This window comes from Lepisma saccharinum, chromosome 10, assembly GCF_977018435.1.
Source record: "Lepisma saccharinum chromosome 10, izLepSacc3.1, whole genome shotgun sequence".
Lineage (NCBI taxonomy): Eukaryota > Metazoa > Arthropoda > Insecta > Zygentoma > Lepismatidae > Lepisma > Lepisma saccharinum.
The window spans coordinates 41,363,208-41,375,277 of record NC_139238.1 but is presented as its reverse complement, the minus strand read 5'-3'; the positions used below and the strand labels follow the sequence as shown (position 1 = coordinate 41,375,277).

Here is a 12,070-nt window from a genome sequence, read left to right as displayed (position 1 = left end):
AGAACCTAGAACCCTGTTCATTACATCGACAAAAAGTGAGGTTCCGTTTACCGAACCAAAAACCACGCGTTTAAACTGGTAGAGGACCCCTTCAAACGAGAAAGCTGTGTACTTCCTACTGTCTGGATGCAAAGGCACTTGCCAATATGCATTTCCCAGGTCGAGCGAAGTGAAGTACTTGCACCCTTGAAATGAGGACAACAACTCATTAATTTTTAATGGAGCAAGTTGCTTTAATTGGACATGTTGGTTGATTTTCTTTAAATCAACACACAGGCGGATAGCACCATTTGGCTTGGGTACGACTAGCAAGGGCGAATGGTATACCGAATCAGATAGTTCGATAACATCCCATTCTAGCATCTGCAACAGCTGTTCCCTCACCTTCTCACGATAAGCATACGGAATGGGGTAATTTTTGCGAACCACTGGCTCGTCCGTATTCAACTCCATTCTATGTACGTACTCCTTACATAAGCCCGGTACTTCAGTAAACATACCCTCAAAATCCTGCAACATGTCTACAAACAATGAGCTGTTCACCTCGTTCAACGTTAGAGATTCTCTGACCGAGTCTCGAAATTCCACCACGTGTACCTCTGACTCGTGAGTCAAGCGAGTCACCCTACAAGTATTGAGTTCCTGAACATTATCAGTCGAATGTTCAAGAGGAGTAAATTTCAAGAATATCTTGCCATTAGGCGTGCTATAAAAGAACGCATTGGCATCAAAGTTCATTTCTCCCTGAATTTTATAAATTACATCTAGACCCAATAAAACTGGTACACTTAAATTTTTTACAACTACAAGCTGCACAAATATCTCATACCCTCCTAAATTTAGCATCAATTTAGTTATACCCTCAACTGATTTGGATTTGCAGCCCGAGTAATCCACTAACTTAATATTTGATCCTGACTCCAGTCGAGGTCTTGACACAATGGTAGACAACTCTTTCCAAGTATTGTACTCTAACAGACTTATTTCCGTGCCACTATCACACAAAGCCAACAATTCTTTGTTTAATATCTTAACTTTAATCAAAGCAGAACCCTTATGGTTATAGTCAACGTTAATCGGTACTAGAGAATTTTTGGAGTCTACGGATTCACTATCACTAGAACTATTATACATATTTACAAAGTGAATAGCAGGTACTAACATCTCACTCTTCCACCCTGTGCGCTGAGAAGAGATCCGTTGAGGTTTTCCGAATCCCTATACCTGATAGAACCTCCAGGCCGTTCTCCCTCTGCATGAACATCAACAGTTATACAATGGGAAGAATCATTGAACTCTGCTTGAGCCAAATTATTCAACGCACCTATTTGCCTGAGGAAATCCATAACCAGAAGCATACCATTGCGGTTCCAGTGTACCTTATCAACTCTTCTCTGAGAAGGATTACCGAGATATTCCTCAAACAACTCTCCACGTATTTGTCCTCCCTCTGTGAAGAACAAATGAGATATGTCAAAGACCTGAACCCTGTCACCTTCCTTAAGGGAAAGAATGAACTTATTTAGTTCGCTCCACCTCTTCCAAACATTGGAATCTCCAGTTCTCATTACCTTTGGTATGGGTGGTAGAGTGAGGAAAGTAATATGTTTGGTTCGATCCCTCAATAACCTTACTATCTCACGCAAATTACCTTTGATATCTTCTAACTGCTTAAATTTCAGAATATCATTGGTCCCAATCATTATTATTACAGAATCTGCTATACTATTACAACCCTTCAATCTTTCTTTCAACTGTTCACTCGTCTGTCCACTAATACACAAACCTACGTGTCTATTCCCCTCTTCATCAAAACAGATTCGATAACCCCCAAATTTTTGTGCTAGGCGAACAAACATACTATCACCGATGAACTGCTTGTTATGTAAGATAGGTTCCGCGGGTTGACCACCAGATTGCGCACCCCTGTTCACCTGAGAATTATCTACAATCACTCTGTTTATAGGAGGATTATCCATGCACGTACCCACATCACCCCCTACGACGTGAGTCCTGTCCCGTTTCCCTGAAAGGAAGATTCAGTGTTATCCATGGAACTAAAGGGACGTCTTTTAAATTTAGGACTCGTACGATCCTTTCTACCATTTACCTCCTGTGAATTCTTTTTGATCTGAGTATCTCCCTTAATTAAAGTATCTGATTCCTGAGAAACCGTTGAAACTTTGTTGATACCTACTTTACTTATTTTTGACTTTTGATAAGGTAACTGTTCCCTTTTAGGAGCTGCTTCTTTCAGAGATTCATAATTTTCGATGGCATGAATGGCGTCCGTAAATGAAGATATGTCCGACATAACAAAATGCTCCTTGAGCTTATATGGTAACAAAGAACTCAATTGAGCTACAATATGTGTCTCCTCGGCATTTGGCTGTATGGATCTTAACAATCTAAAATTCTTTGAAAAGAACTGCAAGACGCCTACTTCAGATGACTTTACATAAGGTGAGTTTAGAATCTTTGCCAGGCAAGAACTCCTCCACCTTGAACTTTCATAATGGGCAATGAACTCATCTCTAAAGCTCTGATAGGATAAGAACACAGATTTCCTTTCTTTGTACCAAATCTTGGCACTGTCAACTAAAAGTTTAGGGACATACATGAGGTAACTATCTTTGCTTACATTATATAATTCTAACATCTCCTCAACATGCTCCAAGAACTCTGTAGGAGTAACGTCAGTAATAAGCCCATTGAACTTGGGAAATTTTAACAGATCTTGTGGTTTTACACTTGGATGAGTATCTCGGAAGGAGCCAGGATTATGCCTACCTTCGTAATTATCATTCTTCTCCTTCAGTTCCAACCCACCGTTTACGCCCAATGCCCTCTCCTTACTGGACTTAATTTTCCTATGTCGAGACTTAAAAAAGCTTTTCTTACAAGCACGGTCACTATTGGTGGAATCTGTGCTAATTCCTTCTTCCACATTGTGCGAACTCAACCTGGGTTTGACTGTAAAGACCTCTAGGTCTGAGTCCTCTGTGGACGTAGCTTTATGAGCTACAGCCTTTTTCTGAATTGACCCCACAACCGAATGAGAACCCCCGTCACCCTTAGAAACATATGCTTGGTGAAACGAATACTTATCATCCAACTTTGCCACCGTGACATTTAATTTGTCCAAAGAATTCTCCAAAGCCCTAAGTGTGGAACTCACTTCTTTAGGTAAAGTGGACATGGGAGGAGCAGACACACCATCAGGCGTGACCTCCTTTGAATTCAAAGACTGGTCTTGACCCGGCCAAGAGAAAGGAGAAGTCTCTAATTTAATTGATTTCATATTATCATTTCGAGTTTCCACTCCTTCTCGCGACAACAAATCAATCTCTACCAATTCCCGTTTCCTCTCATCTAAGCATTCCTTTATCCTTTCATCTATGTGATCCTTCAGATCTTCAATCTGTTCTAACCTTTTATTAACACCCTCCATTTCACTCTCTAATCTCGTGGAAAGCAACTCATACTTCCGTTCAACTGTTTCAGCCCTGCTCATGCATTCGACTCGACATTGCGATATGCAGAGACGCAGATCCTAGTTTCAAACCTAAGGCTCGCAATGCCCTCTGTTGTTTCCTTTCTCATATCAGCAAGATCGGTACTTGACTGTACCTGTGCTAAGCTAAGAGCTTCAAGTTTCTCATGTGATTCCTGTTTACTTTGCACCATGAGAGCAAAAAGTGTATCTAAGGTCACTGGTTCTTGTTCGGTACCCATTTTTACGCACTACTAAAAATTCATTTTATTTTTTTTCGAAAGTTACAACTGTAGCCACTGAGTCTCATAATCTTATTGGGACGAACTAACTGTGGAGGGTTTATCCAATATTCTACCGCGTGATAAGGAACTCCTATCTGTTTCCCCAAACTTGCCCCTTAACTTCCAACTAAATACCGAACCGACAAACCCGTCCCTATTCGCCTCGCCAGTAGCATAGGTAGCTATGACAAGTGAGCCACCGCTGAATATTTTCCAAAATTTAAAGTATTAAACGTGAAATTTACACAACCTGCCAATCCAACTGAACCTTAACTTTAATCTATCATTACTATCTGGGACACCCTATACATATATCTCACACGTGTGCAATTCCTTAATTATTCTTTAATTAAATTGTCAATACCAACGATTTTTTGCAAATCACTCTAAGTTGATAATCTATGAAGATTTCTGTTTATTTCTAAAGAGGATAATTAATTATGATCAGTGTGAACCTGAATTCCCCCCCTCCTGGAAGAGAAGATATTGATTAGCACACAAATTATTAAATCTCTTTACACTGATAAATTATTTAGGTGAATGTGTAACACCACGGTTTCGAAAAGCACATTTATTAACATAGCAAGAAATAAAATAATGATCACTCTCAGACATGATTTCCTTTGCAATAGGAAAATTAAACAAAATAAAAAAAAATGGATAGATTTCAAGTTTAACTAATTTATGAAAACATGTCTTCAAACAGCTTGTTTAACACATTAAAGCTGATAACAGCAGTGATAGATTCCACACTTCAACTATAGGTTACTCATATGTTTTAGAAAAGGTCACATGACCTGGAGTGACAATCACAACAATTCACTTTTACAATTAAGAAATATGAAATGTTAATTTTATTCACATTATAGGTCCATATTCATATCCCTTTCAAATATTATCATTCAGCAAATTCCCGTAATCGAATTGTTTTCAATATGACGAAGCCACGTCCTTTGTTATATTCCTAGGTTCGTGACTCGAGAAGTTCCCATATAATGGCCATAACACCAATGCAAGCATGCTTCAATGACTGAAACGTTGTGTTTCAAAGCTTCTTCAACAACCATCCAGTTGTCACTTCAATACTAGAAGAATTTGGTACTTACATTATAGTTCCGAATACAAACCATGTGACTCTGACAGCCAGCAGTGAATTTCACGTATCCTGCAATCTGACAATCGTTCGTCTCGTTACATGTTCATGTCCGTATTTCCCGAACTCTTGCGCTTAGAACTTGATATCAATAATAGCTTGTACTATCTTTACAAATCCGATATCATTTGATTCTTCACCGTTCGTATTTGCTTGCCACTTCCTCGTTCTCCATCTTTTTTGCCAGTTCCCTTTTTTTTTTCTTCAAAAATTCCAGTTCCGGTCATCACTTTTTTCTTCTTCTTTTATTCCTGAGAGATTTTATGCACACTAAGTCTCATTGAAGTCAATCACCTTCTTTCAATTTAAGCTCACATTAAAGACATAATCTTTCAATTAGTTACATAATTATCGCTTTGCCGTACCAGTTATCTCGATAACCAAAAATAAAAAAAATGAAGTAATCAGCCTTAATTTTACATACCAATACACAACATCTACACACAGAGAAACCGCAAAGCCCATCTATTGAGCAAAAATCAAACTATTTGCGACAGTGCTGCAGGCTACTGCCACCTAGTGAGTAAATACTGTACTCATTCAAACAACACGTAAACTATTCACATCGAGTCATATGAAAATTACCTACACTTTTGACATGAATTATAAAATAATAAATACAGTCTGCATTTTAAATAGTGTTTATAACAATATTCGTTATAATGTGTCAATACCATTCTTCCTAATATAAATTAACACTGTGATAGAATGAGGTATATTATGCCAATAGCTTGATGTTGTAGGACAATGCAGAGGAAGAAATGAAAGGGGTACGTTGGTGAGTGTTGTCCCTGGCAGTACTTAAGTTATGAGTAGATTTATTTTATTGTGTGTGTGTTAACACGAAACCCATATTAGTTAACCCTTAAAAGGCCAGCCTCAAAATTATTCTGCGAGAACCACCTGGGGTCAAATTTGACCTCATAGTGAAAATGACTAAAGTGAATGCTGATTTTGAATTATTTAATGGTCAGTTTAAAACATATTTGTTTCTTGGATAACAAACATCATTTTACATCCCAAGATGACAGCAGTATGCAACAATGAGATTCAACAATAAGATGATTGATATTCCAACTATGTATGAGTTTTGGTTAAATGTTAAATATTCACTTTTGTATGCAATATTGCTAACAAATGATACAATGATTTGAATACATTTTAATTTGGGTATAAAAAATGACAATAATACGTAACAAAAGGATGCAACAAATGAGGTGATTCTCATTTAACCTATCTAGCATTTTTTATTTTTTGTATGGAATGGTTTGAATGCATGCTAATTGGTAGAAAACCATGGAACAAATCAGGAATTACTGTCATGTAAAATGCAACGCAGTTAATTACATTCACCCTTATTCTTGCACATGTCAGAAGAAAAGGTCATGTTCACATGTTATTTGCAGATGAACTGTCCACATTCTTCGCATAATACTGCTTTTTTATATTTCTATTCTGGCTACAGATATGACAGCACTGTCCCTTCTTTGATACTGCCTCATATACTTCTCAGAGTGAAGCAAATCTGCACATTAGTGTTTTGTTATCTCTTGGTATCATTGTGTGCAATACTCAATAGAAATGTCTTCATTTTTATCTTTCTCTAGGTATGATCCTTGCGGATCTTCTGTGCATTTGTAGCAAGCATAATAAGTAGGGTCATGCATATATATATATATATATTTAAGAAAAATGAAATGTCAAAACACACGACCATGTTTTGTCACGAAATAATGCAAAATGAACTGCAAAATGCGAATTATACTCTTAAACACTTAATTTAGGGTTTATTTGCCAACACGACACCTTCTGAGGTCTGGATTATCCTGGGAGTTTAGCAATTCACGAAAAATTGATTAATTCCGCTGTTAATATTAGAGAAGCAAAAATGGGCTCCTTTACACAGAAATAAACTTATACCCTGATAACTACAGAAATGTGCTATTAGAAGTGAAATGTTAATTTTGTGTAATAAGTGTAGTTTTTAAATCAAATTTAAGATGATATTCACCATTTTAAAACTAAAATGTCTTATTATATACCACTTTTCATACGATTTTTCACCACTATAATAAATAAGTATCAGCAACGTCATGCACAGAATCAACATCATAAGTAGCATCTTTCTCTACAATATGTTCGTCATCTTCTGAAGCACTGTCTCTAACAGCATTATCATCCTTATAATCATCACTGCATTCAATATGAACATCGTTTCCATTTAGATATCTGCGGAAGAGCATTTTTATTCACAATACATGCAAAATGTACAAGAACAGTATTTTATAGGTTACTGTAACAACAAGACTTACAAACATATATATGAAAAATATAGTAGCATGAAAGGCCGTACAGGATCAAATTTGACTCCATTGAAGGAAATCACTAAAATATACAAAAATGGTAATCTGTAAAAGTACAAAATTAGTATGCTGACCTATGGGACAGTTGTCATGACAACGTCCCAGATGTTAGTGTCATGGTGAGGTAAAATAAAAAATTACAAATAAAATACAATAGCTGAGGATGAATTTGACCCTGTGTTGCCCTTCTAGAATTAAATAATTATTGTATGTGTGTTTAGTTTCTATTGTATAAAGTTTATATGTGTAAATACAGTTTTGCAAGTACTAAACCAGCTCTTTTGTAAAATTTATAAATATAAAACTAGTATCATAAATAATCAGCTATTTATTGCAAAATCAGTAAAATGGAACATGAGGTATTAAGGGAGAACACCCAAGAAGAGCCTCCTTCCATTCACATTTTTTGGAGGAATCCTCTTAGGTCCACATACCTTTGTAGTACACTAGGATAGGATGTCTGTTACATTCAATGGTGGTTCCACTGTTTTCTTTCTTTGATGTACTGTGCAATTTATTAATCATTAATTGTATAATACTATAAAAACCAAGTTACATTGTTTCTATCTGAGCATTCAAACAGTTGTGTTATGCTCTAGTTACTGACTGTGATTCTGGAAGCAAGAAAAAATCAATTTACAATTTAAAACTGGATTGTTATTTAATGATATTGTGGTATTGGTTATGTAATTATGTGTATAATATGATAGGCCAAACATAAAAATAATATGAAATATTTTTATACGTATAATATGAAATACAGTTAATGATATTACAGTATATTAATGAACATCTTGAGTTTAGACAAAACAAAGTATTTCATGCACCATAATACATGAACAAAATATGGACAAACAAAGTTACAAAATGCATGTATCCTGTTATTGCATAAACATGCATGAGGTATCCCAAATTACTTCTTGATATAGTCACCACCATCGTCAGTATATTGTCACACCAGGACAGGTTACTGTAGACCCTTGTCTTGAACAACTCAGCAGTCGCTTCAGACAAATATGCCCAATTTCATTTCCTGCTCAGATTGGTCATCTGGCAGTCCAGACCTCAACTCTCTGGACTATAAATTATGGTCTGTGGTACAAGACATGACTTGCAAGAAGACACACCCCAGTATTGTCAGTCTGGAATGCTTTCTTGGGAAGGCAGTGGCAGATTTCGCTCTTGATACAGTGCGTAATGCAATTGATGAGTGGCAACAGAGACTTAGGACATGTGTGCAGGCCAAAGGTGCTCATTTTGAACAATGTTTAGAGCTTTTTGTTCACAATATATCCATGAAAAACATATCCATGGGATATTATAATATATAAAAGTATCTTTTGTACATAAACATATATCTAAAGCCTGTATCTTCAAAATAGTTTGAGTATAGCAAGTTACTGAAGTTGTAATATTTAATACAAGAGTATATTTTAGTCCTTCACATGTGCTTGATCTGAACTCATTAATTAGACAGTTTTCCCTGAGAATTTTTTTTTTTTTTTTTTTCAAATTCCCTAAGATTTTCAGGTTCTCCAGGTATTCCAGGTGTGTGAGAACCCTGTTATAGAAAGTAGTTGCCTCATTCTTTGCCATTATCATGAGTTACCTTGCACATGTTGCTGTTTCATTATTCATGCACAGGTTCAGGAGTTCTTGAAAGCAGACAATTTCTTCCAGACATGGCAACCCTAACAGTTCAGGTGATTTTACAGAGAATTAGCTTGTAGTATAAATATTCTGACCACAACAAATTTGTGGCAAATATGTGTGTCACACCCTCAAAAGGAACTCACTTTTGGAACAGCCTAATAGTATGAATGGAATGCAGATTTTCATAGTTTTGTTTCATTTCCCAGGCAACAGTTAAGAGCACAGCATGCTTCTGGTATGCAGCCTCCCCAGCAAGGAATGTTCCCCCAACAGTTGCAACATCCCGTGGGACAGAATGTGAACCAGGGTGCACCCATGTACACTGGACTCCAGCAAAGTAAGTGTTGTACTGAAATCTGTATTTGCTGTGGTTATTTTAATGCCGTAACTTTTAAAATGGACAAGAGAGGTACTGGATGAATAGATTTTGCATGTCCACTGTATTTGTATATATTTTTCTCATTTAACATTGCTTTTTTCTCCACTTTTGGCTAATTGTGGCCATGAATATGAACATTGATTAAATGAAATTGATGAAAGTACAGGCAAAGTCTCCCCCAATGGGATACAATAACTTTGTCACCTTGTAATCAAGGGGTCTCAGGTTTGATACTAGGTGGAGGCACATCGAGGTTTGGATTGCAATTTAAACTGTAGGTCCAGTCCAGATTAATCTATCTATGAATAAAGTGAACATAAAAGAAACATCAGTCAAACTAAGAAACACCCATGCCCATGTTAGGGCTCAGCAGGAACATCTTTCATCGACATCTTCCAGATAGCATGCAATGTTTATTGGACATTAACAATTATGTAATTGTTTAGACACTTTACTTGTACTAAATCTGGAGATAGCACTGCTTCTCTTGTCTTTGGTGAACAATTTAATTTTGCCAGTCGTGAGTATCAAATCTGCGACACCTGTGGGTTTACTTCATATCCAGTGCATTAACCAACCATGGGGATGCTGCAGAGTATTTGGTTAGTGCACCAGATTTAGTAAAACTATAGGTCTGTCATAGATTCGATGCCCACTGCCAGTCAAAGAAGTTTTTCACCTGCTACAATTAGTACTGCACAAGTAAAAAGCACTAGACAATAGATAATGTCCAAATTAACAGTGTGTGCTAATAACGGACTGTAGCCACCAACATTCACAGAATTGTTATCCAGATGTCCATCATTCTTAGTATCTGTTGCTGTCTGAAACCTGGATATCCATAATTTACATTTATTGGCCAGTTTTAAGGGATAAACAATCAAAGGGTTCTGAAACCATTTCCCAGTAGTTACAGAAAATGACACCATTGATAGCATTGCTGCAATATATAGCTGTCCTTCTGGTTATTCTGCAACCATTCCAAATGCAGCATACCCTTCCTTTCTTTCATGCTTTGTCGTTTGTTGTGTTTTTTATCTTCATTTTGACAGACAGGAGTATGTTTGAATTAGCATCCTGTGATAATCATTAAATGCAGTGGCATAATATTTCACATCATAGCTGAGAGTTTTGGAAATACACAGATGAAAAATCTTCAGGTTATTTTTTCCAGTTGTTGCACTTATGCATCAGATATGAACAAATACTTTTCATGAAATTATGCATAATAAACTTTTGAACATGAAATTTTATATTTATTTACCCACACAAGACTTTGTGCGGTCTGATTTACCCTGCAAGTTTTTGTAAGTTTATTGATTACTTCTGCAGCAAAATTTGGGATGGAAAATTGTGGATTACTGTATGCATGCAGAAACGTATTGTACTTTGATAACTACATAAATATGCCATTGGAGTGGAAACTTTTATTTACAAGTATAGTGTTAAGAAGTTTTAGAATCAGATCTGGGATTCTGTTCACCTTTATAGCAATTAAATGCTATTTTGTGTACCTTTTTGAATTTTGAAATGTGCTCAGTTTTTATACACAAATGTGTGTCCCTAACAATAAGGCATATGTGCATGTGGATACTTTTATTTTAGATATGAACCAAAACTATGGTGCATATGGAGGCCAACCACCCATGGTGCAACAACAACAAATGATGAGCCAGCAGCAAGGGCAACCTATCATGTCGCATAATTTCAACCAATCAGGGTACGTTCAGCAGGGTATTATGCCTATTCAGCGCCAGCAGGATCCAACATATATGGCACAGGCACCAATGCAGCAGAGGGCTATGTCACAACCAACACGACCTCCTTATCTGCAGGTAAATATTGTTTACCTGTCACATATTTTGTGCATGCTAAAGTGAAATGGACAAAAATTTGATAGCTGGGATCAAGAGCTTCAGCTTAAAAGTATGGCTTACTTAGGAAGGTTTCTAACTAGGTCTGAGCCAATATTGATACCAATGTCAGTACTCTTCACTTATGCCTAAAAATTGTCCAATGTACCATATTTACGTGTGTATCATGCACATGCGTGTGTGGTTTTTGATGGGGGAAAAGTGACAAACAATTATGTCTCATATATGTGGTCTAGGAATTAATTTGTGCACATGGACAAGAGATGGCGTAACGAGCGTATCGTCCCACAGTTCCGTGTAGCCACACATGCGTTGAAAACTCCTGTCAGCACGCATCGTTCGTAGTATAGGGCAGTTGATTGACGCGTCAACAACAGCATTTTGTAGTCAACTGAACATGGCGCAGTTCGTGCCAGATAAAGTGTTTTTGCGGGGTGTTCTGCTTCATTACTTTAACATGCAGAAAAGTGCTACCGAAAGTCATCGTATTTTGGTGGAAGTGTATGGTGACCATGCGCTAGCTGAGCGAACGTGTCAGAAGTGGCTTGCATGGTTTAGAAGTGGTGATTTCGGCCTGGAAGACCAAGAGCGACCTGGACAGCCAAAAAAATTTGAAGACGAAGAATTGAGAGCATTGCTCGATCAGGATTCGTGTCAAACGCAGGAAGAACTTGTAGAAGCATTAGGCGTTGATCAAACAACAGTTTCCAAATGCCTCAAAGCCATGGGAATGATTCAAAAGATGTCACATTGGGTTCCACATGAATTGAAAGACAGAGACGTTGAAAGACGAAAAACCATTTGCAAATTGCTGCTTCAAAGACGCTTCGCATTGTTACTGGCGATGAGAAGTGGATCCATTATGAGAACC

General features: G+C 37.0%; 1 protein-coding gene across 2 annotated transcripts in view; it reads left to right on the top strand.

Moving 5' to 3' along the window:
* The window catches only part of LOC145993881 (mediator of RNA polymerase II transcription subunit 12-like), a 224,189-nt gene that overhangs the window by 199,025 nt on the left and 13,094 nt on the right, over positions 1-12,070 (top strand). For both annotated transcript variants that reach the window (XM_083129754.1, XM_083129753.1), the window contains 2 exons: positions 9,153-9,283; positions 10,931-11,160. In XM_083129754.1, the coding sequence (XP_082985880.1) occupies positions 9,153-9,283; positions 10,931-11,160 (361 nt within the window). The remainder of the gene's footprint in view (positions 1-9,152; positions 9,284-10,930; positions 11,161-12,070) is intronic.